This window comes from Amphiprion ocellaris, chromosome 2, assembly GCF_022539595.1.
Source record: "Amphiprion ocellaris isolate individual 3 ecotype Okinawa chromosome 2, ASM2253959v1, whole genome shotgun sequence".
NCBI lineage: Eukaryota > Metazoa > Chordata > Actinopteri > Pomacentridae > Amphiprion > Amphiprion ocellaris.
In genome coordinates this window covers 3,069,357-3,090,196 of record NC_072767.1, presented here as the reverse complement: position 1 = coordinate 3,090,196, position 20,840 = coordinate 3,069,357, and the positions used below count along the sequence as shown (strand labels likewise).

The window sequence follows — 20,840 nt, the reverse complement described above, 5'->3', positions numbered from 1 at the left end:
CATGAAATTTGGTGAAAAGGTTGAGCAAAGGCAAAGAAAGAACCCAATAAACTCTGGTTTAGATCACTTTCTTTAAAAACGTGAGGCAGTGCATTGGCTGTAAAGTGTTTTTGCTTGTTTTTTTTAGTTAAAATATGAACCGATGACGAATCTCTGGTGTCATTTTGTGGATTTTCATACCATTTGTCCAAAGGCAAAGAGTTCAGAATCAGTATCAGAAACGGGTTTTCAAAGCACAAAACCTGGAATAATCTATAAAAACCAATGCGATAGCTAGAAAAAAATGAATTTAAACAGTAAATATGAAGCTGATTTTACAGATGAGGAACTGTGAGTAGCAGTGTTTGCTTGTAAAAACAACGGAACAAAAGAGGTGTTGTGACGTCTATCTGAAATCACGAATCTGCAGGAAATCCATTTTGTTTGTGTTTGTGAAATCTCACCAACAATCAGAGCGGGTCCTCTGGGAAAGTTTTTATTGAAAAGCGCTGCTGGTTGGTGCACAAACAGCTTCAGTGAGTGAAGTTCTCGAGGTTTTGCAGCAGTTAAGATGAAGTGCAGTTAAGCTGTGTGATGGTTTTGGGCCCAACGAGCCACCTGGTTTTACTGCCGGCTTTTAGTTCAGTCTGAGCTCAACAGTCTGTCCTTTTACTCTCCTCCTCCGGCTCTCGCTGCCTTCTCTGCCTCGCCTTCCATTTTCCTTCCATAAATACAGTTCTTTGGCCCAAAACCAGCTGTTAGCGCCGAACAAAGAAACACTTACGGCATCTGGGAGACTTTCTCATTACACACTCGGACCTCCTCGTTGCTCACAGATTCTCACACACTGACGCTGCACAAATACACACTTTTAAAGTTTAGATAAGAAGATAAACATTTTTAAAAAATGATTAAATCACACAGACTGAAAAAAGAGAATTGTTGGACCAACTTAAATGAATTCCTTCAATTAAGTTTATCCAAATTAGATTCGTAAGTCACATTAGGACCCATTATTTTGGACTTAATAATTGTTTAAGTAATTTTGAGGCAAAACATGTAAGAACCTGGAGCATTTCTGGGTTCCTGCCATTAGAACACATTGAATATTCTGGGATCTTGGTCAGACAGAACAAGATTTTACAAGATTCCTGTTGTGTAGGATTTTGGAAAGTGTGCTAGACATTTTTCACATTTTTTTGGCGCTAAATAGACCAAATGATTCTAATTTCATACTGTTGTCTGCCACCGAACCAAATAATCTACCACAACAATTAAAATACCTTACAGAATCACATAAAACCGGTGAAGAACCGCCACCTAAATAAATCGTTTCTTCAACTGAGAGTCAAAGAGCCTTCTGAAGAATGATTTAAGAAGCATTATTTTTCTAGAATATCCAAAAAACGAAACAATGTGGTGTAGAAATGACATCTACAATCCAATCTAGGGTTTACGGTTAAACTGAAATGACAACAGGTTAAAGGTACCAAGCCGACCTGATTGAAACGGTTGGACTGTGGACAGAACCCGACCTCGCTGTGGTTCTCTTTATGACAGCATTAAGTTGTATTATTCTGAAAGGGGGCCTCCATGACGGGGGAACCCAGAGTGAAGTTCCAGAAGGTTTCGGGTTTTTATGATGTGTCATGCTTATTTATACGTATGTGTAATTACTGCGCCGCTGCGGGGCATAATTACGGCATCAGCAGACGTATGGCGTGCGAGCGTTCAGCTGGAAAAGTGAAAGGTGTTTGTCTTCGCGGGAGTAAAGAGCAGCTAACTTATATCCATGTGTCGTCTTTACTGTGCAGCAACGTTCCCCTGCTGACTCCCGTCTGACAGCGGTGGCAGAAGGCCGAGGTGAGGCAGTAAAAGCTCCAAATACAGCTCATGTCAGCAGCAGAAGGCCAGACGTTACTAAACACAGGAGGGAAATGTGTGTCACCTGGATAAATGAGCCTGACATGTGCATACTAAACACTCAGAAGCATGTGAGAAACATTACCAATACTACAGATTACACTGTAGAAAGTGTATTTTTTTTACTAGGGACACAATGAGCAGTAGAGAAATGACTGCAATCCATAGAGTGTAGTAAACAGTGGATGTGTGTGTGAGATGTGTGCTATTTAATGAACACCACCATTCAAAAGTTTGGGCTCACTTAGAAATGGCCTTATTTTTGAAAGAAAAGCATTTTTTTTCCAGTGAAGATAGCATTAAATGACTGATAAATCCAGTGTAGACATTGTTAATATGGTAAATGACTATTGTAGCTGGAAACAGCTGATTTTTAATGGAATATCTCCATAGAGGTACAGAGGAACATTTCCAGCAACCATCACTCCTGTGTTCTAATGCTACATTGTGTTAGCTAATGGTGTTGAAAGGTTCATTGATGATTAGAAAACCCTTGTGCAGTTATGTTAGCACTCTGTCTGCCTGTCCGTCCGTCCGTCCAACCGCCAACCAATTTTAAGTACTTTATACTGTAGTTAAATCTCATTTATCTTTCTCTTTTTTTTTTTTTTTTTTTTTTTTTTTTTTGGGTTCCTTCCCACTGTCGCTCGAATCCAAACGGAACTTTGGATTGTTGGGTTCTCTGTTCAAAATTCTCCACAAATTCTTCACCTTACTTCTGTTAAGTGCTATGAGATGACGTGTTGTGAATTGGCGTTATATAAGTAAAATTGAACTGGTCTGCAGTTTGCTTTGGTGCATTCTGTCAACTTAAAGTTACATTTTATTATAAGGGATAAAGTGTCATTTTAAATTGTGATTCTTGAAAGAGCTTTATGTATTTTGTTGTATTATGTGGTTTGATGGCAGGTAATAGCATAAAATTAGAGTCGCGTCTAAGAATCGTTTTCCATATGGATGAATCATTTGGTCTTTAAGACATCAGAAAACACTGAACAATACCCATCACAGTTTTCCAAATCCCATCTTTAAGCATGTTCTGTCTGACCCAAAAAATCAAATGTGTTCTAATGGAAGGAACCCAGAAATGCTGCTAATTCTTACATTTACTGACTATCAAATGCCTTTATTAACATAGAACCAGATAAAGCTGTCTTGAAAACAGATCCTCAAAGAACCAGCTTTTTGCTACAGATGTTCAGAGCACCATTTGTATTGCCTTAAATATGATGGTTCTTTGCAGCATCTTTAGGGAGCTTCTTGCTAAAAGCTTCTTTGTGCAACTAAAAACGGTTCTTCTATGGCATCACTGCAAAGAACCATTTTGAGTTCCAGTTAGCACCCTTATGGTTCTGAGAGAAGGTCACCTTTTGACTGAATGATTTAGTTTTATCAGTCAGTGAGTTGGTCACTAAACTGCTCGGCTTGTCTCGTCCATTCAGTTGTAATCTCTGCTTTCTTTTGTTTGTTTTATATGTGATTTGATTAGTTCTCTTGCTGTTGTTTAACTCATTCAGCCGCTCAGTTTACTATTGGACGGTTCGTGCCGTTTACATGTTTAGCTCATGAGCTTGACTTTTAGCCTGAACGGAACAAACAAGAAGTGAAGTAATCCCACTTCTTGATTTTCCCCGAGGGAGAAACTCCGGAGCAATAACCTTTACTGCATGTTGCTACTGCGCCTCTCCAAACAAACACATTCTGAACATTTTAACACCGGCAGACGCGTCTCATGATGGCATTTACGACTTTCAGACATCGACGAGTGCAGCACCATCCCCGGCGTGTGCGACGGAGGCGAATGCACCAACACGGCCGGCAGCTACGTCTGCACCTGCCCACGAGGCTACGTCTCCAGCACCGACGGATCCAGATGTGTGGGTGAGTCAGGCACACACGTAAACACACTTTGTCAATGTTTCCCCCTCTCGTTTGTGCGTTTCCTCGCCCCCCGGCCGGCTCCACATCTGGCCGCTTCCTCCGAGTTCTGATGAGTCAAGCTGGCCTGCAGACCTGCCGCCGCCACGTGCACACGAACACACTGGCACGCACGTTTGGCCTCGACAGCATTCACCCTCCTGCTGTCTTCATTTACGGGCACCAAAAAATATTGTTTCCTTGTCTGACAAAAATTCAGCAAAAAAATTCCCCAAATTTCCAAAAATTTGCAAAACCTTCACAAAGAAAATTCCAATAATTTCTTAAAAGTTTCGCTTAAAAGTTTATTTTAAAAAAATTCCCCCAAATTTGGCAAGAAAATTCTTGTAAATAGTTTGGAAAAAAATGAGTAAAAATCTTCCAAAAAATCCTAAAAATATCTAAAATGATTACATATATATCAGTAAAACTTCTAATATTTTCTTTAAGAACATTCACAAAAAGTCAACCAAAATCCAGTGAAATTCGCTGGAGTTTGGTCGATTTTTTTTGTGAGTGTTCTTAAGAAACATTTCTTTTTTCCACCAAAAAATGTTCAAAAATTTCCCAGAAATGTTGGAAATGTGGACATCAGAAGTTTCACAGTGAAAATCTATTTTTTCCCCACATTTTCAAACTTTGCAAGGGGTCAATTTTGACCCGCAGGACGACACGAGGGTTAATCTACTGCAGTGTTAGCGCTCCTCAGACTCATTTACACACTGCATACCTCGATGAATCACCACCAGGTATTAATGCATTCCTGCTACAGTGGAACACAGCCAGGTGTTTGGATATTATGTCAAGATTTTGCTCCAGATTGGACCTTTCAGGGTCGATTTGTTTCACTCTCCTCCAATAAAAACTCCTGCTCAAACCCTCTGGAGGGCCGTAATTGGAGACACGTTTCCTCTCGGTTCTTTTAACATAAATGTGAAATTCCTCCTATTGAAGCTATCTCCTGGTTTTCACCCGTCATCATCTGAAGCACATAATTGGTTTCCCGGGTTTGTTTTGGAAAAAGTGTGAGAGGAGTTTTGTTGAATATGTCAAGAAGTCCAGAAAACATCTGCCCACATGTGCACCTATAGGACGATGAGGGATCTCAGGTCGGGTGTGAGCTCGTCTGTCGTGTAGCTGCGATGTTACCAGCATCTGGTGTTTAAAGGCGAAACAGAGAGGAAATATGGCACCAATAACTCCAACAAAGTGAGACAAATATACACAATATGTATGAAAATATGTGGACACTGAACACTACGCTACTATGTGAGGGAACGTCTCATTTCAAATCCATGAGAATTAATATGCTGCTTCAACAAATGTAAATTTATTGAGTCTGACTGTGGAAATTTACTTCTCAGAGCTATTTAGCCACAATGAATTCTGGTGCTAATACTGGTTTAGGTTTGGTTTTCAGTTCAGTTCGTGATCCTAAAAGCATTTGACGGGACTGAGTTTGGGGATTTCATCAGCTGCAATGCTTAAATGGCACTATTGCTGTATAATGAGGCACAATTTGGACTCAACTGACCCACCTAAATCATACAAAACAGATGCAAATGTGCACAAATATATGTATACAGCGGTGTTTCCATATTTTAGGTCATGTAGTCTACATGTAGGCACTAAACAAAGGGGTAAAAAATGAGCATGACGATACAGAAAAGTGCACAAAGAAGTAAAAGGACTTGAAACTTGGTATTAGAAAGGAGCCAAAATGTGAAAAGAGATGAAGAAATGTTGAACGTTCTGCACTTCTGCATGTATCACCTTTTACCTTTACACTGTAAAACAAATTGTGTCAGGTCAACTAGTCTTTTCTAGAGTCACAAACTAACAGAAAATAGACACATACTGTTCCAAATGTGACACAAAAAGATCAAAGAATGTAACATAAACAACATTGAAAAGATGCAAAATGATCAAAAAGAGACACAAAATGAACAATGCTCGACGCAAAATAACCAAAATGAGAGAAGAGGAAAAGAAAGTCAACTAAGATGTGCAAGATGACTAATCTTGATGGCAGAAAGTTGTCCCAAATGTGACACAAAATGACTAAAATGGAAGACAAACAATAAAGAGATGCAAAAATAATGAGACACAAAATGACCAGAAACAGAAAGAATGGTTAAAAAGAGACCAAACTGGAGCAAAAACAACTATGAAGAGATGCAAAATGATCACAAAATGGTTCAAATGTGACACAATCTGACCAAAATGGAACAAAACTAACGGCAGACACAAAAATCAACAAAATGTGACACAGAGTGATCAAAATGGAACAAAACTAATAGGAGAGACGCAAAAGTCAACAATATGAAGCCCAAAATATTCTAAATGGCTGAATTTATTTATAAGGCGGGAAGTTCTTAAAATGAAGAAGAAAAAGAAAAAGAAATTAACCCTCCTGCTGTCCTCATTTACGGGCACCAAAAAATACTGTTTCTTTGTCTGAAAAAAATCCAAAAATTCAGCAAAAAAATTCCCCAAATTTCTGAAAATTTGCAAAACCTTCAGGAAGAACATTTCAATAATTCCTTAAAAGTTTCCCTTAAAAGTTTTATTTTTAAAAAAACCCCAAAATTTGGCAAGAAAATTCTTATAAATATTTTCAAAAAATTTGTAAAAGTCTTCCAAAAAAATCCTAAAAATATCTAAAATGATTACACATATATCAGTAAAACTTCTAATATTTTCTTTAAGAACATTCACATAAAAGATTTTTTTTGTGAATGTTCTTAAGAAACATTTTTAACATTTCTTTTTGTCCACCAAGAAATGTTCAAAGATTTCCCAAAAATGTTGAAAATGTGGACAGCAGAAGATTCACTGTGAAAATATTTATTTTTTTCCACATTTTCAAACTTTAAAACGGATCAATTTTGACCCGCAGGACGACTCGAGGGTTAAAGCAAGTCCGACTTTAGATTTTTTTTCTCAAGTTCAGTTAATTTAACTCATCTAGTTTTGCACTTTGACAACTAATAAGATGATTGTGAGCTAATTAACTGACAGTAAACTCACATTATTAAGGCGGCAGAGGAGCTCACGTTTGCTGAATGACCTGATTTACTGTGAATCTCGGCTCTGTAAAACTCTTTACAATGTGTTTCTCATTCACACGTTGTTGGCCCGAGCCTCTCTTCGAGGTGTTTGAGAGGATTTAAACGATCTGTTTTCCTCCACGACAGAAAAAACAGGAAAAGTCGAGGATAGAGACGGAGAAAGTTTAGCCTCGCGTGCTTCTCCTGACGTGGATGTAGAAGAACGTGGTTTACAAACCAACGACTCCCCATCTGTCTGTTTTTATGCGTGTCCATATCTTCTCTTTTTTTCCCCTTTTGCTTCTTTTCCCTGAAATGATATATCACTCTTTATTCCTGCCTCTGCACACCCCATCTTTCTTCTGTGTTTTACACCGAAGCTCATTCCGTCTGGACCTCGTATCTGCATATCTTCCGTCTTCTTCCTCCTCTTCTGGCCGTTTGTTTTTCCTGTCATCCTCCTTATCGATCTATTTTTCTTTGACCTTTTCGTGCTTGCGTCCCTCACACGTATGGATGTTTCTTGTCGCTCCTTTCAGATGAGGTTTTGCTCTAAAGGGGGAAAAAATAACAGAAAGAGCAAATAAAACATGTGCCGGACGCAACCTCCACATATCCTTCCTCCGTCTTTGTCCAACTCCCAAGAAGGACGAGGAGAAGATGAGTAAAGACAAGAAACAACAGACTGCGACCGGTGATCCAAAGTCACATTTAGACTTAGGCTTATTTTTTAAACTTATTTATTCCCGTTTAACCTTGCACTGCAAAATTAACAGTGTAAGACACAAAATGTTCTAAATGGGACAAAAAAACCCCGCAAAGGAACAAAACGGCAACGAATATATGAAAAAAGACTGAAATCAGACACAAAATGTTCCAAATATGACATAAAATGATGTAAAATTGAAAAAAACTAACGACAGAGACTCAAAAAATCAACAAAATCTGACACAAAATGACCAAAATGGAACAAAACTAACAATGAAGATGTAAAAATCAACAAAATGGGACAAATCTAACAATAAAGACGCAACAATCCAAATTATTAACTTATTTATTGCCTTTTACACCTCACACTGTAAAATATTATGGAGAGATTTAGTCAAATCCGCCCATTTTTACAGTTTACTGAACGTAAATATATGAGTTTTGCTCATATTTCTAAGGCACTTTGACTTAAATGATGAGTTAATAAACAACAGAGTTCACTCAACTCGCTAAATTAGGTTTAAAGGAAACAAATCAAGCTCATGAACCAACTTCCAGGATGAATTTTTAGAGGTTTGAAACCCCGCAGAGACTTCTTTTTGTCAGTTATCTCAATAATAATCTACGTAAATCTACCGATGACGAAATATGTTCAGATTATTGAACTTGTTTTCTCAAGTTAAGTTAATTTAACTCAGCTGGTTCTGCACTTTCACACCTCACAAGACGAGCTAATTAATCCTCCTGTTGTCTTCATTTATGGGCACCAAATGTCTGAAAAATATCTAAAAATTCAACAAAAAAAATTCCCCAGATTTCTGAAAATTTGCAAAACCTTCAGGAAGAAAATTCCAATAATTTTGCTTAAAAGTTTATTTTTAAAAAATTCCCCCAAATTTGGCAAGAAAATTCTTGTAAATATTTTGAAAAAAATGAGTAAAAATCTTCCAAAAACTCCTAAAAATATCTAAAGTGATTACATATGTATCAGTAAAACTTCTATTATTTTCTTTAAGAACATTCACATAAAAATCAACCAAAATCCAGTGAAATTCGCTGGTTTTTGGTTGATTTTTTTGTGAATGTTCTTAACCCTCCTGTTGTCTTCATTTACGGGCACCAAAAAATATTATTTCCTTGTCTGAAAAAAATCCAAAAATTCACCAAAAAAATCCCCAGATTTCTGAAATTTTGCAAACTGTCAGGAAGAAAATTCCAATAATTCCTTAAAAGTTTCCCTTCAAATCTTTATTTTTAAAAAATTTCCCAAATTTGGCAAGAAAATTCTTGTAAATATTTTCAAAAAATGAGTAAAAATCTTCCAAAAAAATCCTAAAAATATCTAAAGTGATTACATATATACCGGTAAAACTTCTAATATTTTCTTGAAGAACATTCAGAAAAAACCAACCAAAATCCAGCGAAATTCGCTGGATTTTGGTTGATTTTTTTTGTGAATGTTCTTAAAGGAGCATTTTTTTTAACATTTCTTTTTTCCACCAAAAAAATGTTCAGAAATTTCCGAAAAACATTGAACATGTGGACATCAGAAGTTTCACTGTGAAAATATATTTTTTTTCCAGATTTTCAAACTTTAAAACGAGTCAATTTTGACCCGCAGGACGACACGAGGGTTAATCAACCGAAGTGCAGTTAATTCACGTTTTAGAGGAACGAAATGAACTGCTTTACAGTCTGTCTTGGTTCTATAAAACAGAAAGACAAAACAAAGCGTTTCCTCTTCATGGTACTGATGCTCTCTGACTTCTTGCTTGTGGTCGGAACATGGAGCCATTAAACGCCAGTATACCATCTTTTACGGGGTGGATTTGCTGGTTTTAGCAGCAGGATGTTTGTTCTGGTCTGGAGGCTTTGCTATGTATCCTGATGCACTAACGTCCCGTCACACGGTGGAAAAACGACGAGCCGTCCAGTCGGTCTGTAAAAACACCTCTCCAAATGAAAGCACATGTAGTGCCGCAGCAGCCAGAGAAACTCGGTCTGGATTCAATTTCAGTCATCATTGTCCTCCTCCACTGGCTAGCTCGGTCCTGTGGGATGTTTTTTGGGTTTTTTGTAAAATTTTTGAGCCTTTCTGTGCGGATTTACTTAATAGAGTGTTCAGCCACGGTAAATTTAGGTGCTAATACTGGTTTAGGTTTGGTTTTCATCTCCCAAAGGTGTTGGATGGGACTGAATTCAGGGTTTATGTCAGCTACAAACCTCAAATGACACTATTGTAGCTTTCAGAAGAATAATTTAAAATCAATAGCTCTGCACAAATCATACAAAACAGGCGTGAAACTACACAAATACATGTATACTATGGTGTCCCAATATTTTAAGCAATGAATAGTCTAATAACTAATGGACAGAGCAGAGAAATATTACTTGATGACACAGAAAAATGCAAAAAGAAGCAAAGGTGTGGAAGGAGACGATAAAATGGTGAATGTTCTGCACATTTAAATCACCTTTTAACCCTCCTGTTGTCCTCATTTACGAGCACCAAAAAATATTGTTTCCTTGTCTGAAAAAAATCCAAAAATTCAGCAAAAAAAATTCCCCAAATTTCTGAAAATTTGCAAAACCTTCAGGAAGAAAATCCCAAGAATTCCTTAAAAGTTTCCCTTAAAAGTTTTATTTTTTAAAAAATCCTCCAGATTTGGCAAGAAAATTCTTGTCAGTATTGAGTAAATGAGTAAAAATCTTGCAAAAAAAATCCTAAAAATATCTAAAGTGATTCCATATATATCAGTAAAACTTCTAATATTGTCTTTAAGAACATTCACATAGAAATCAACCAAATCCAGCGATTTTATGTAATTGGCAGGAATTGCTCCACATGAAAGTGATTAATTCCAGACTGCTGGCTCATTAGTGAGTTAATCGACTTGTGCTCCTCCCCCTGCCTCCCCCGTCTCTCTTTCTGTAGACGCTTTTAAATTCTCTAGAATGATTCCCTCACATTCACCCTCTCTTTCTCTTTCTCCGGGTATTTTTCCTTGAATACCCAGAAACCTCCGGGTCTCAACTCTTCCTCTTTGAACCCGGACTCCCCTCGTCTCCTGCCCCGTTAACCCCAACCTGGAAAACTGTAACAAATAGGACCCCCCTTTTTGGAGGCCTTTCAGATGCCTGCTATTAGCCGAGACCCCAGGAAACCTTTTCCCACTGCAGCCTGTAAAGAAGCTTCCTCCTGAGCCGACATGCAGAGGGCAGCTCAGTCCAACGGTAGTTCGGTTACTGAATTAGAAGCTTTATCGTCATTAACAACCACGTTTTGAAGGCCCTCCTTGAGAAAAATGCATAAGAAAGGACAGTCTCAAAATAGAGATTTAACCCTCCTGTTGTCCTCATTTACAGACACCAAAATATATTGTTTCCTTATCTGAAAATAATCCAAAAATTCAGCAAAAAAATTCCCCAAATTTCTGAAAATTTACAAAACCTTCAGGAAGAAAATTCTAATAATTCCTTAAAAGTTTCCCTTAAAAGTTTTATTTTAAAAAAATCCCTCAAATTTGGCAAGAAAATTCTTGTAAACATTTTCAAAAAATGAGTAAAAATCTTCCCAAAAAAATCCTAAAAATATCTAAAGTGATTCCATATATATATCAGTAAAACTTCTAATGTTTTCTTTAAGATTTTTTTTGTGAATGTTCTTAAGAAACATTTTTAATATTTCTTTTTTTTACACCAAAAAATGTTCAAAAACTTCGGAAAAATGTTGAAAATGTAGACATCAGAAGTTTCACTGAAAATATATTTTTTTCCACATTTTCAAACGGGTCAGTTTTGACCTGTAGGACGGCACGAGGGTTAAGCTACAAATGTTTGAAAAGCTGCGGACATTAAAGCGCTGGCTGAGCCTGTAACTGACCTGCAGCATTCAGCACACTAGCAACATGATCTCATGTTCTTCTTGTTATCTGTGTCATCTGCATAAAGCTGAATTTTTAGCTGGCCGTTATTAGTGTCCATGTGCTGGTCACTCCAGGATCTTTGTCGATTTTTAGTCCAAAATTTGTCGCCAATTTAACAGCTCACTTTTGGTGCAGTGTTTGCTAAATTTAACAATAAAAATCAGATTTTTAACTTCTTCTCCAAGTCAAAAAGGACGCCATTTGTAAGCTGCATTCATGTTTTTGTTCAGTGTAGATAAGATAAGATAAGATAAGATAAGATAAGATAAGATAAGATAAGATAAGCGATTTTATGTAATTGGCAGGAATTGCTGCACATGAAAGTGATTAATTCCAGACTGCTGGCTCATTAGTGAGTTAATCGACTTGTGCTCCTCCCCCTGCCTCCCCCGTCTCTCTTTCTGTAGACGCTTTTAAATTCTCTAGAATGATTCCCTCACATTCACCCTCTCTTTCTCTTTCTCCGGGTATTTTTCCTTGAATACCCAGAAACCTCCGGGTCTCAACTCTTCCTCTTTGAACCCGGACTCCCCTCGTCTCCTGCCCCGTTAACCCCAACCTGGAAAACTGTAACAAATAGGACCCCCCTTTTTGGAGGCCTTTCAGATGCCTGCTATTAGCCGAGACCCCAGGAAACCTTTTCCCACTGCAGCCTGTAAAGAAGCTTCCTCCTGAGCCGACATGCAGAGGGCAGCTCAGTCCAACGGTAGTTCGGTTACTGAATTAGAAGCTTTATCGTCATTAACAACCACGTTTTGAAGGCCCTCCTTGAGAAAAATGCATAAGAAAGGACAGTCTCAAAATAGAGATTTAACCCTCCTGTTGTCCTCATTTACAGACACCAAAATATATTGTTTCCTTGTCTGAAAATAATCCAAAAATTCAGCAAAAAAATTCCCCAAATTTCTGAAAATTTACAAAACCTTCAGGAAGAAAATTCTAATAATTCCTTAAAAGTTTCCCTTAAAAGTTTTATTTTAAAAAAATCCCTCAAATTTGGCAAGAAAATTCTTGTAAACATTTTCAAAAAATGAGTAAAAATCTTCCCAAAAAAATCCTAAAAATATCTAAAGTGATTCCATATATATATCAGTAAAACTTCTAATGTTTTCTTTAAGATTTTTTTTGTGAATGTTCTTAAGAAACATTTTTAATATTTCTTTTTTTTACACCAAAAAATGTTCAAAAACTTCGGAAAAATGTTGAAAATGTAGACATCAGAAGTTTCACTGAAAATATATTTTTTTCCACATTTTCAAACGGGTCAGTTTTGACCTGTAGGACGGCACGAGGGTTAAGCTACAAATGTTTGAAAAGCTGCGGACATTAAAGCGCTGGCTCAGCCTGTAACTGACCTGCAGCATTCAGCACACTAGCAACATGCTCTCATGTTCTTCTTGTTATCTGTGTCATCTGCATAAAGCTGAATTTTTAGCTGGCCGTTATTAGTGTCCATGTGCTGGTCACTCCAGGATCTTTGTCGATTTTTAGTCCAAAATTTGTCGCCAATTTAACAGCTCACTTTTGGTGCAGTGTTTGCTAAATTTAACAATAAAAATCAGATTTTTAACTTCTTCTCCAAGTCAAAAAGGACGCCATTTGTAAGCTGCATTCATGTTTTTGTTCAGTGTAGATAAGATAAGATAAGATAAGATAAGATAAGATAAGATAAGATAAGATAAACTTTCATGATCCCTACTGGGGAAATTCACATTAAGGCAGCTGAAAGAAGCAGGCTGAAAAATAAAGATATAGAGACAATATACCAGGTGTGATGAATCTGCATATGGATATGTACATATATTTTTATTTATGTGAGCTTTATTTAACCAGGTAAAATGCTCTGACCAAGAGGCCCCGGTAGGAATAAATGCATAAAAATACATAAAACATATATACAAACTATCCACAGAACAGAAACACACACACACACACACACACACAAATATGACGATGAATTTACATATGTACAGGTTTGGCATGGAGGATCATGTACCCAGAATTCTGTTATTGCAATAAAAAAAAAAGTTATTGGGAGAAAGAGCAGCGTTAAACATGCACATACAGTATGTATATATTGTACACCTATGTTGGAAGTGTTTTAGATAAATATTTGATATGTAGTACCTTAACTTGCAAATTTACTAAAAGGTAGCATATTAATGTGTTGATATAAACTGTACCATCTGTGAAGTGGCAGAAAAGTTGGCTCCCGTAATGGAAATAATCAGATAATATCTATATCAAATGTGCAAGATCTTGTTTTTTTTACCAGCTCTGCAAATGACAAAATGTGTGCATTTCCATGTGTAAACACTGTGAGTTATTTCTCAGTCATGTAATTACGTTAACGCATCTTTTTCCTCCTCAGATCAGCGCGTGGGAACCTGTTTCTCTGCTCTGGTCAGCGGTCGCTGTGCTGCAGAGCTCAGCGGTCAGTACACCAAGATGCAGTGCTGCTGTGAAACCGGACGCTGCTGGGCTTTGGGGCAAATCCCTGAGATGTGTCCCGTCAGAGGTTCTGGTGAGTAAACGTGACTTACAGGGCAGAAGATCCACATCTCAGGGTTGAAATCCACACCATCAAAATGATGGACATGAACTCAAAACTAGGACTGAACCTCGAAAACACAGAAGGATTGTCTCTGACCTGGCACGAATACAGGCAGCAAATAAATAAAACCACGACAGCTTCAACGGCTCACGGGCCAGATGAGTTTAACACAGTAATGTGAAGCAAAAGAAGCTGCTTTGAGTTTATGTTTGATGCGTCTGACAGCAGCGAGAGCATCCACTCATCTGACGCATGATGTCATGAGCAAACGTCCAAACAGGAAAAGATGGAACGGATTAGTCGGATAATTACCCGTCATCTCTCCTCTTTAGCTGGAATTCAGAAGAATATTCATCTGCGTGAGAAGTGTGATCCATAACTGATCTGCTGCAGAGCATTCTGCCTCTTTTACGTATGTCATGTGTGCGGGTGCGTGTGCGCTTTGATTTAGTGCAATTGTCAAACTAAATGGAGAACAAACAAATGAAGCAACGGTCTGTGCATGTGAGCTGGATAAAACAGGCAGTATATACGTTCATTCAGTACAAATGTCCAATAGACAGACTGTAGGAGCTCAACAAGTGCATGCTTCTGTCTTTTTACTTCAGCAACGTTCACATCTGCACTCTCTTCTGTTCATCTGATGGCGTCTGAACGTGTCGGTTTCATGTCTGAATGAGCTTCTAGCTTGTTTTTCCCTAAAAGCTGCAACAGAAAACTCATTATCTACTTTCAACACAGCACAAGTTTGACCTGCATCCAGTCACATTAACAAAAGGACAAGTAACAGTGCTTCACGCTAAATGATTTCAGCCTCAAAAACAGAACACAAAGCATCTTTCTCGTTCACTTTGCTCTCCAATTTTACACCTATTACAAACAGAAATGTCCATAAAATGTAAAAGTCACAGCTCAGAGATTGTTCTTTTGAGAAATCGCCAACAGGAGCCAAGATTAGTTTGTTGCTTCCAGCTGTTTGTAGGAGTCTTTCGTCTGAGTTTATTAAATACCTGCAGCAACAGGATCCATATGTCAAAGCAAGAGAGTTGTATGCGTTTGTGCACCTCATTAAATACTTAGAAATATAAATTATCCCTGACATGGACACAGGATGGATCTGGATCTGACATCGGGTCACACTGTGAAGTAGATTACCATCAACATGAATGGAATATTAAGTAATTAAGAAATCATAAAGAAAAGTAGACTGTGAGTTATTTGGACAGTTTGATCAGCTGCTGTTGTTGCAGATTTAGTATTTTGTGCATGAATTGATGCGTTGTACATCACTTGGAGTTCCGTCCAGTCTCACATGAATGACAAATACGGTACCGTCACTGTGGTGTCTGAATGAAACGGTGAAGAACGTTAAGTTAAAGTGATCTGTGTCTGAATGACAGACTAATAAAGCAGCAGTGTTTGTATCCCATGTCCAAAAATGGCTTTAGTCAGTCAGCATATCCAGAAACTTACAGCAGATGTTCAACTTCACAAGTAGAATGGCCTTTCTGAAATACACAGTTCAAGAAAAACACTGGAAAATTTCCAAGTACTCTGCATCTTCAAGTGTTCAGGTTGATTTAATGCATGTGAATCAGTGCAACAGTCTACATGAACAGTTCGAAACAAATGAAACTGATTTGTTTTGTTATTTCCTCTCTCTTGTAGACGAATACAGGCGTCTGTGCATCGTCGGTGTTCCCCAAGGACACGGCCTCCCTCACAGCTACCCCAACGGACACTTCCCCAACGGCAACTACCCATTCAAGTTCCCGAGCGTACCGAACGGCAACGGTAACGGAGGGATCGGAGGCAACGGAGGAAACGGCGGCAGCTTTGGAGGCAACGGTGGAAGTTTCGGAGGCAACGGAGGAGGACTGCACATAGGTCAGTGACTCTGTGGATCTACAAACTATTTCAACGCACCTATTAGATGCACGGGCGCAAGATGGAAATTCTACTTTAGTGATTGAGATAAAGCCTTTTGATGAGTTGGACTGATGTAATGATGTTGGTAATTCCAAATCGAAGTCAGCTTCACTGTCAATTTTACCATATATACATGACATATGTTGCTGTTCAAAAGTCTGGGATCACTTGGAAATGTCCTTATTTTTGAAAGAAAAGCAGTTTTTTCAGTGAAGATAACATTAAATGAATGATAAATCCAGTGTAAACATTGTTAATGTGGTCAATGACTATTCTAGCTGTAAATGGTTGATTTTTAATGGAATATATGTATTTTTTCCACATTTTCAAACTTTAAAACGGGTCAATTAGACCCGCAGGAGGACACGAGGGTTAACTAAATATGTGCACTACCGTTCAGTAGTTTGGGTTCATCCAGACAATTCCATGTTTTCCATGAAAACTCCCACTTTTATCCATGTGCTAACATAACTGCACAAGGGTTTTCTAATCATCAATGAGCCTTTCAACACCATTAGCTAACACAATGTAGCATTAGAACACAGGAGTGATGGTTGCTGGAAATGTTCCTCTGTACCTCTATGGAGATATTCCATTAAAAATCAGCTGTTTCCAGCTACAATAGTCATTTACCACATTAACAATGTCTACACTGGATGTTCATTTCATGCTAGCTTCATTGGAAAAAACTGCTTTTCTTTCAAAAATAAGGACATTTCTAAGTGAGTCCAAACTTTTGAACGGTAGTGCAACACTTCACATAAACAGTATTTTTAAATTATATGGAAATACTGTATATAATTTTTTAGGAGTGATTAACTTAAAAACTTGTTTACCAGTCATTGCATTTAAATTGGTAAGAGATTAAACTACTTCCACTAACTCAATGTAGTTTGTTGGTTGAACTCAAAAAGATTGATCCAAACCTTAATTTCTTTGTTAAAAACAAATATTTAGTGTTTTTTTCAGCTCCTACATGTAGTTAAGTTGTGTTTTGTTTGTGTGTCTCTTGTGTATTCTCAGGCACTGTGTCCGTGAACAACACCATCGATGTGTGCAAACATTTCACCAACTTGTGTCTGAACGGACGCTGCATCCCGACGCCGCCGAGCTACCGTTGCGAGTGCAACATGGGCTACAAGCAGGACGTTCGTGGGGAGTGTATCGGTAAGAGAGACTCTCTGTACAGTCTATAGGTGGTGTTAGCTCTCAGTGCAGAGACTTTGACAGTGCCACAGTTCATTGTGTGCACTGCACTGCCATCTCCTGCCAACTGAAGGAACTCAACACAAGTGAAGGTGGCAGGAGAAATCTGCTGAAGTGTGAATCATGTTGTTTGTTAGTTTAAACCATTCCCTCCTGTATTTTCTTCATTTTTCTCCCATTCCAGACGTGGACGAGTGTGTGAGTAACCCATGTATCAACGGAGACTGTGTCAACACGCCTGGATCGTACCACTGCAAGTGCCACGAGGGGTATCAGGGAACCTCCACCAAACAGGCCTGCATCGGTACGTCTGACTGTAGCGTCAACTTACAGTACATTTATTACACCAAGATTGCTAATTAGGTGTATAAATACTCCTGAAGCAGTTGTGTGGGGGGAGCTGATTAGCATGTTTGGATTGTAAGTGTGTTTTTCTTTTTTCAGACATCGATGAGTGCATTGTGAATGGAGTGATGTGTCGCAACGGCCGCTGCGTCAACACCGAGGGAAGCTTCCAGTGTATCTGCAACGCCGGCTTTGAGCTCACTCCAGACGGAAAGAACTGCGTTGGTAAGGAGGAAGCACAAAGACACACTGAAATTACAGTACCTCCATTTACTGGATACAGTCCAGCATGGAGGTTTCTTACAGGTCTTAAGTCTCTTATCGTTGCACGTTATTAGTTCCAGTTGAGTAGTCTGTTTTTCCACCGATAAACTCAAGTCATTAGTGTTGTCTTGGTCATAAAAGAAGGTCAGTCTGTTTCAGTTCAAACAGAATCCAGGAAATATGTTCTTTCAAGTCCAAAAGTCAGTTCTGTAAAAGTATTATGGCTGAATTTTGAGATTTCATGTTTTCAGGCCTGAGAATTTTTGTATTTTCACTCTTTAAAAAATCTTACCAGGGAAACCATTTTAAGGGCTCAGTATCTCCAGAAATATAACTTTCACAGCCATGAAATTTGGTGAACACACCAAGAGAATAGTTTAGAGCAGATCTAAATGATTGAATGACTCCAGCAGAGGCCACATTTTTAATCATTGGCCCTTGAAAATGGGAAAAGAAGTGCAGTATTCTCAAATACGGGGAAAATTGAGGCCACAGAAAATTCCTGTAAGTGTATATATATGGATGCTTCCATAATTCCCTCTAAAATACAGTCTTTAGTTGACATTTAACGAACTTTTAAGGGTCTTAGCTTCAGTAGAATTTGTTGTCAAGACAAGTTTTCAGTTTTTTCATGTTAAAAATGTCAAAAAGGTGATGTAGAGTCATTCACAGGAGCAACAAACTGTTGTCCAAAGGGATCTTTATATTGTCATTATATGTGCAAAGTTCTAAGCTGCTTCCCTGTTGTCTTCATGTTGAATTTTAACAACACATGAGGCTGATTTTTGCTTTACAGAATGTTCCCATACACATACGGTAATGGTCTAAAAACATATTTTCTGGACTCTGAATTGACAGGGACTGATCATATTGCGTGTTGTATGTTAGAGTTGGATGGTCTGTCTTGAATTCTTGTAGACTCAGTCATTATTTTTATTATTAAAAAGTGTTCTTTGTCAGCTTTTTTCATCTCTACCCATCCAAAAAGTTACAGAATGCTCCTGTCTTCGCTGACAGGACTTGTTCCTGTTTTCTGTTCTTGTTGTACTGATTGCCTGAATCTTAAATAGATGATCTCACAAAATAAACTCAAAGCAACTGTGCGTGACTTGGCGGCAGACACATTTGGGTGTACATGTCGTGGTGGACTCACACTGACCATGCATGATGATTTGTGACCTATTTTTATGATTTTAGAACACTGTAATGCTCTAAATCTTTATATAAATCTGATTTAAATGGTTACATGTGTGTATATGCTGCCTGTCTTGGCTAATCTAGTGTCAGCACTACCAAAACCAGCCTTCAGCTTCATCAAACTGACCTAACTTCTCGTTTTCGCCCATCCAGATCACGACGAATGCGCCACAACCAACATGTGTCTCAACGGCATGTGCATCAACGAGGACGGCAGCTTCAAGTGCATCTGCAAACCTGGCTTCGCTCTAGCATCGAACGGACGCTACTGCACGGGTACGTCTGATTTACTCAGCGCAAACACTGACCTGAAAACCTGAAAAAAGAGTCAAACAGGCCGATTCAAAACGGCAGTGACAGATTTGGTGTTCTTTGAAATCCTGCAGATTTCCTTTCTTCGTGCTCGGTTTTGTTTCAGATGTCAGACTGTTTGAAACTATACACAGTCCGGCAGCAGAGGAGATAGATGAGAGCTGAATTTATGAGTCTCTGCTGAGAGATTTAGTCTGGAAGCATCAAGAGCAGCTGCCATTGCATTGCAGTCACACCATTACACAGACTGCACAGGTGCATGTTCCAAATATCTGAACGAGAAAACGTCAACTCCCAGTGACCTGATTCCATGTTGAACATTCTGTGATTTTTGTGGCGTCTTCTGTACTTTACTTCATGCATATAGTATGATGTTACTAATGTTTGCTCAAAACTTTTGCATGAGTTGTAAGATCACATCTGCAGATTTTTAACTTTATAGGCAATTTGTTTATTCTCCTCTATGTTGCCGATCTTGAAATCTGCCATGTAATGAAAAAGAAATCCACCTTTAACCTTCCTGTTGTCCTCATTTACAAGCACCAAAAATTATTGTTTCCTTGTCTGAAAAAACCCAAAAATTCAGCAAAAAAAATTCCCCAAATTTCTGAAAATTTGCATAACTTTCAGGAAGAAAAATCCAATAATTTCTCAAAGTTTAGCTTAAAAGTTTTATTTTAAAAAAATAAAAAATTCCCCCAAATTTGGCAAGAAAATTCTTGTAAATATTTTCAAAAAATGAGTAAAAATCTTCCAAAAAATCCTAAAAATTTCTGAAGTGATTCCATATATATCAGTAAAACTTCTAATATTGTCTAAAAGAACATTCACACAAAAAATCAACCAAAATCCAGCGAAATTCGCTGGATTTTGGTTGATTTTTTGTGTGAATGTTCTTAAGAAGCATTTTTAACATTTCTTTTTTCCACCAAAAAATCTTCAAAGATTTCCCAAAAATGTTGAAAATGTGGACATCAGAAGTTTCACTGTGAAAATATATTTTTTTCTCCACATTTTCAAACTTTAAAACAGGTCAATTTTGACCCGCAGGACGACATGAGGGTTAAGGACATTTCTGGAATAATATGCACACCTGCTTTATCTAATAAACTGTACCTGACATTATTTATTTATTTTATGTTTATTTTTTCAAATTGGAATGGTTTGTATTAATGTGCATTTCACGTAAATGCGAGAGATTGTAGCCATACGGCTAATTTCCATCTCGTGTCCCATTGGCAGATCAAAAATATAGAAATTACAAATAACATAAAACCATAACTGAACAAAAACATACAAAAAAGAAAAACAAGCAACAAGCGATAACACATAGTGCACAGAACAGACAAAAACTGGGGGACAGAGGCAGCTACCAAGCAGCAAATAATTAAAGCGTTTATACATGGTCATATTGCAAATATCTCTTTGTTATTGCACATTGCTATACTACACTTATCCCTCTGTCACTATAGCATAAGAGTCCACTACATATATCCCTCTGACACTGTTACATATAATTGTATTGCACAT

At 37.9% G+C, this 20,840-nt stretch overlaps 1 protein-coding gene across 1 annotated transcript in view; it reads left to right on the top strand.

Annotated features, from left to right (window-relative positions):
* Window positions 1–20,840, top strand: part of fbn2b (fibrillin 2b) — a 135,169-nt gene that overhangs the window by 68,419 nt on the left and 45,910 nt on the right. Inside the window, exons 9-15 of the mRNA XM_055017454.1 lie at window positions 3,658–3,783; window positions 13,875–14,027; window positions 15,726–15,944; window positions 17,010–17,153; window positions 17,377–17,496; window positions 17,637–17,762; window positions 19,152–19,274. Coding sequence (XP_054873429.1) covers window positions 3,658–3,783; window positions 13,875–14,027; window positions 15,726–15,944; window positions 17,010–17,153; window positions 17,377–17,496; window positions 17,637–17,762; window positions 19,152–19,274 — 1,011 coding nt within the window. The remainder of the gene's footprint in view (window positions 1–3,657; window positions 3,784–13,874; window positions 14,028–15,725; window positions 15,945–17,009; window positions 17,154–17,376; window positions 17,497–17,636; window positions 17,763–19,151; window positions 19,275–20,840) is intronic.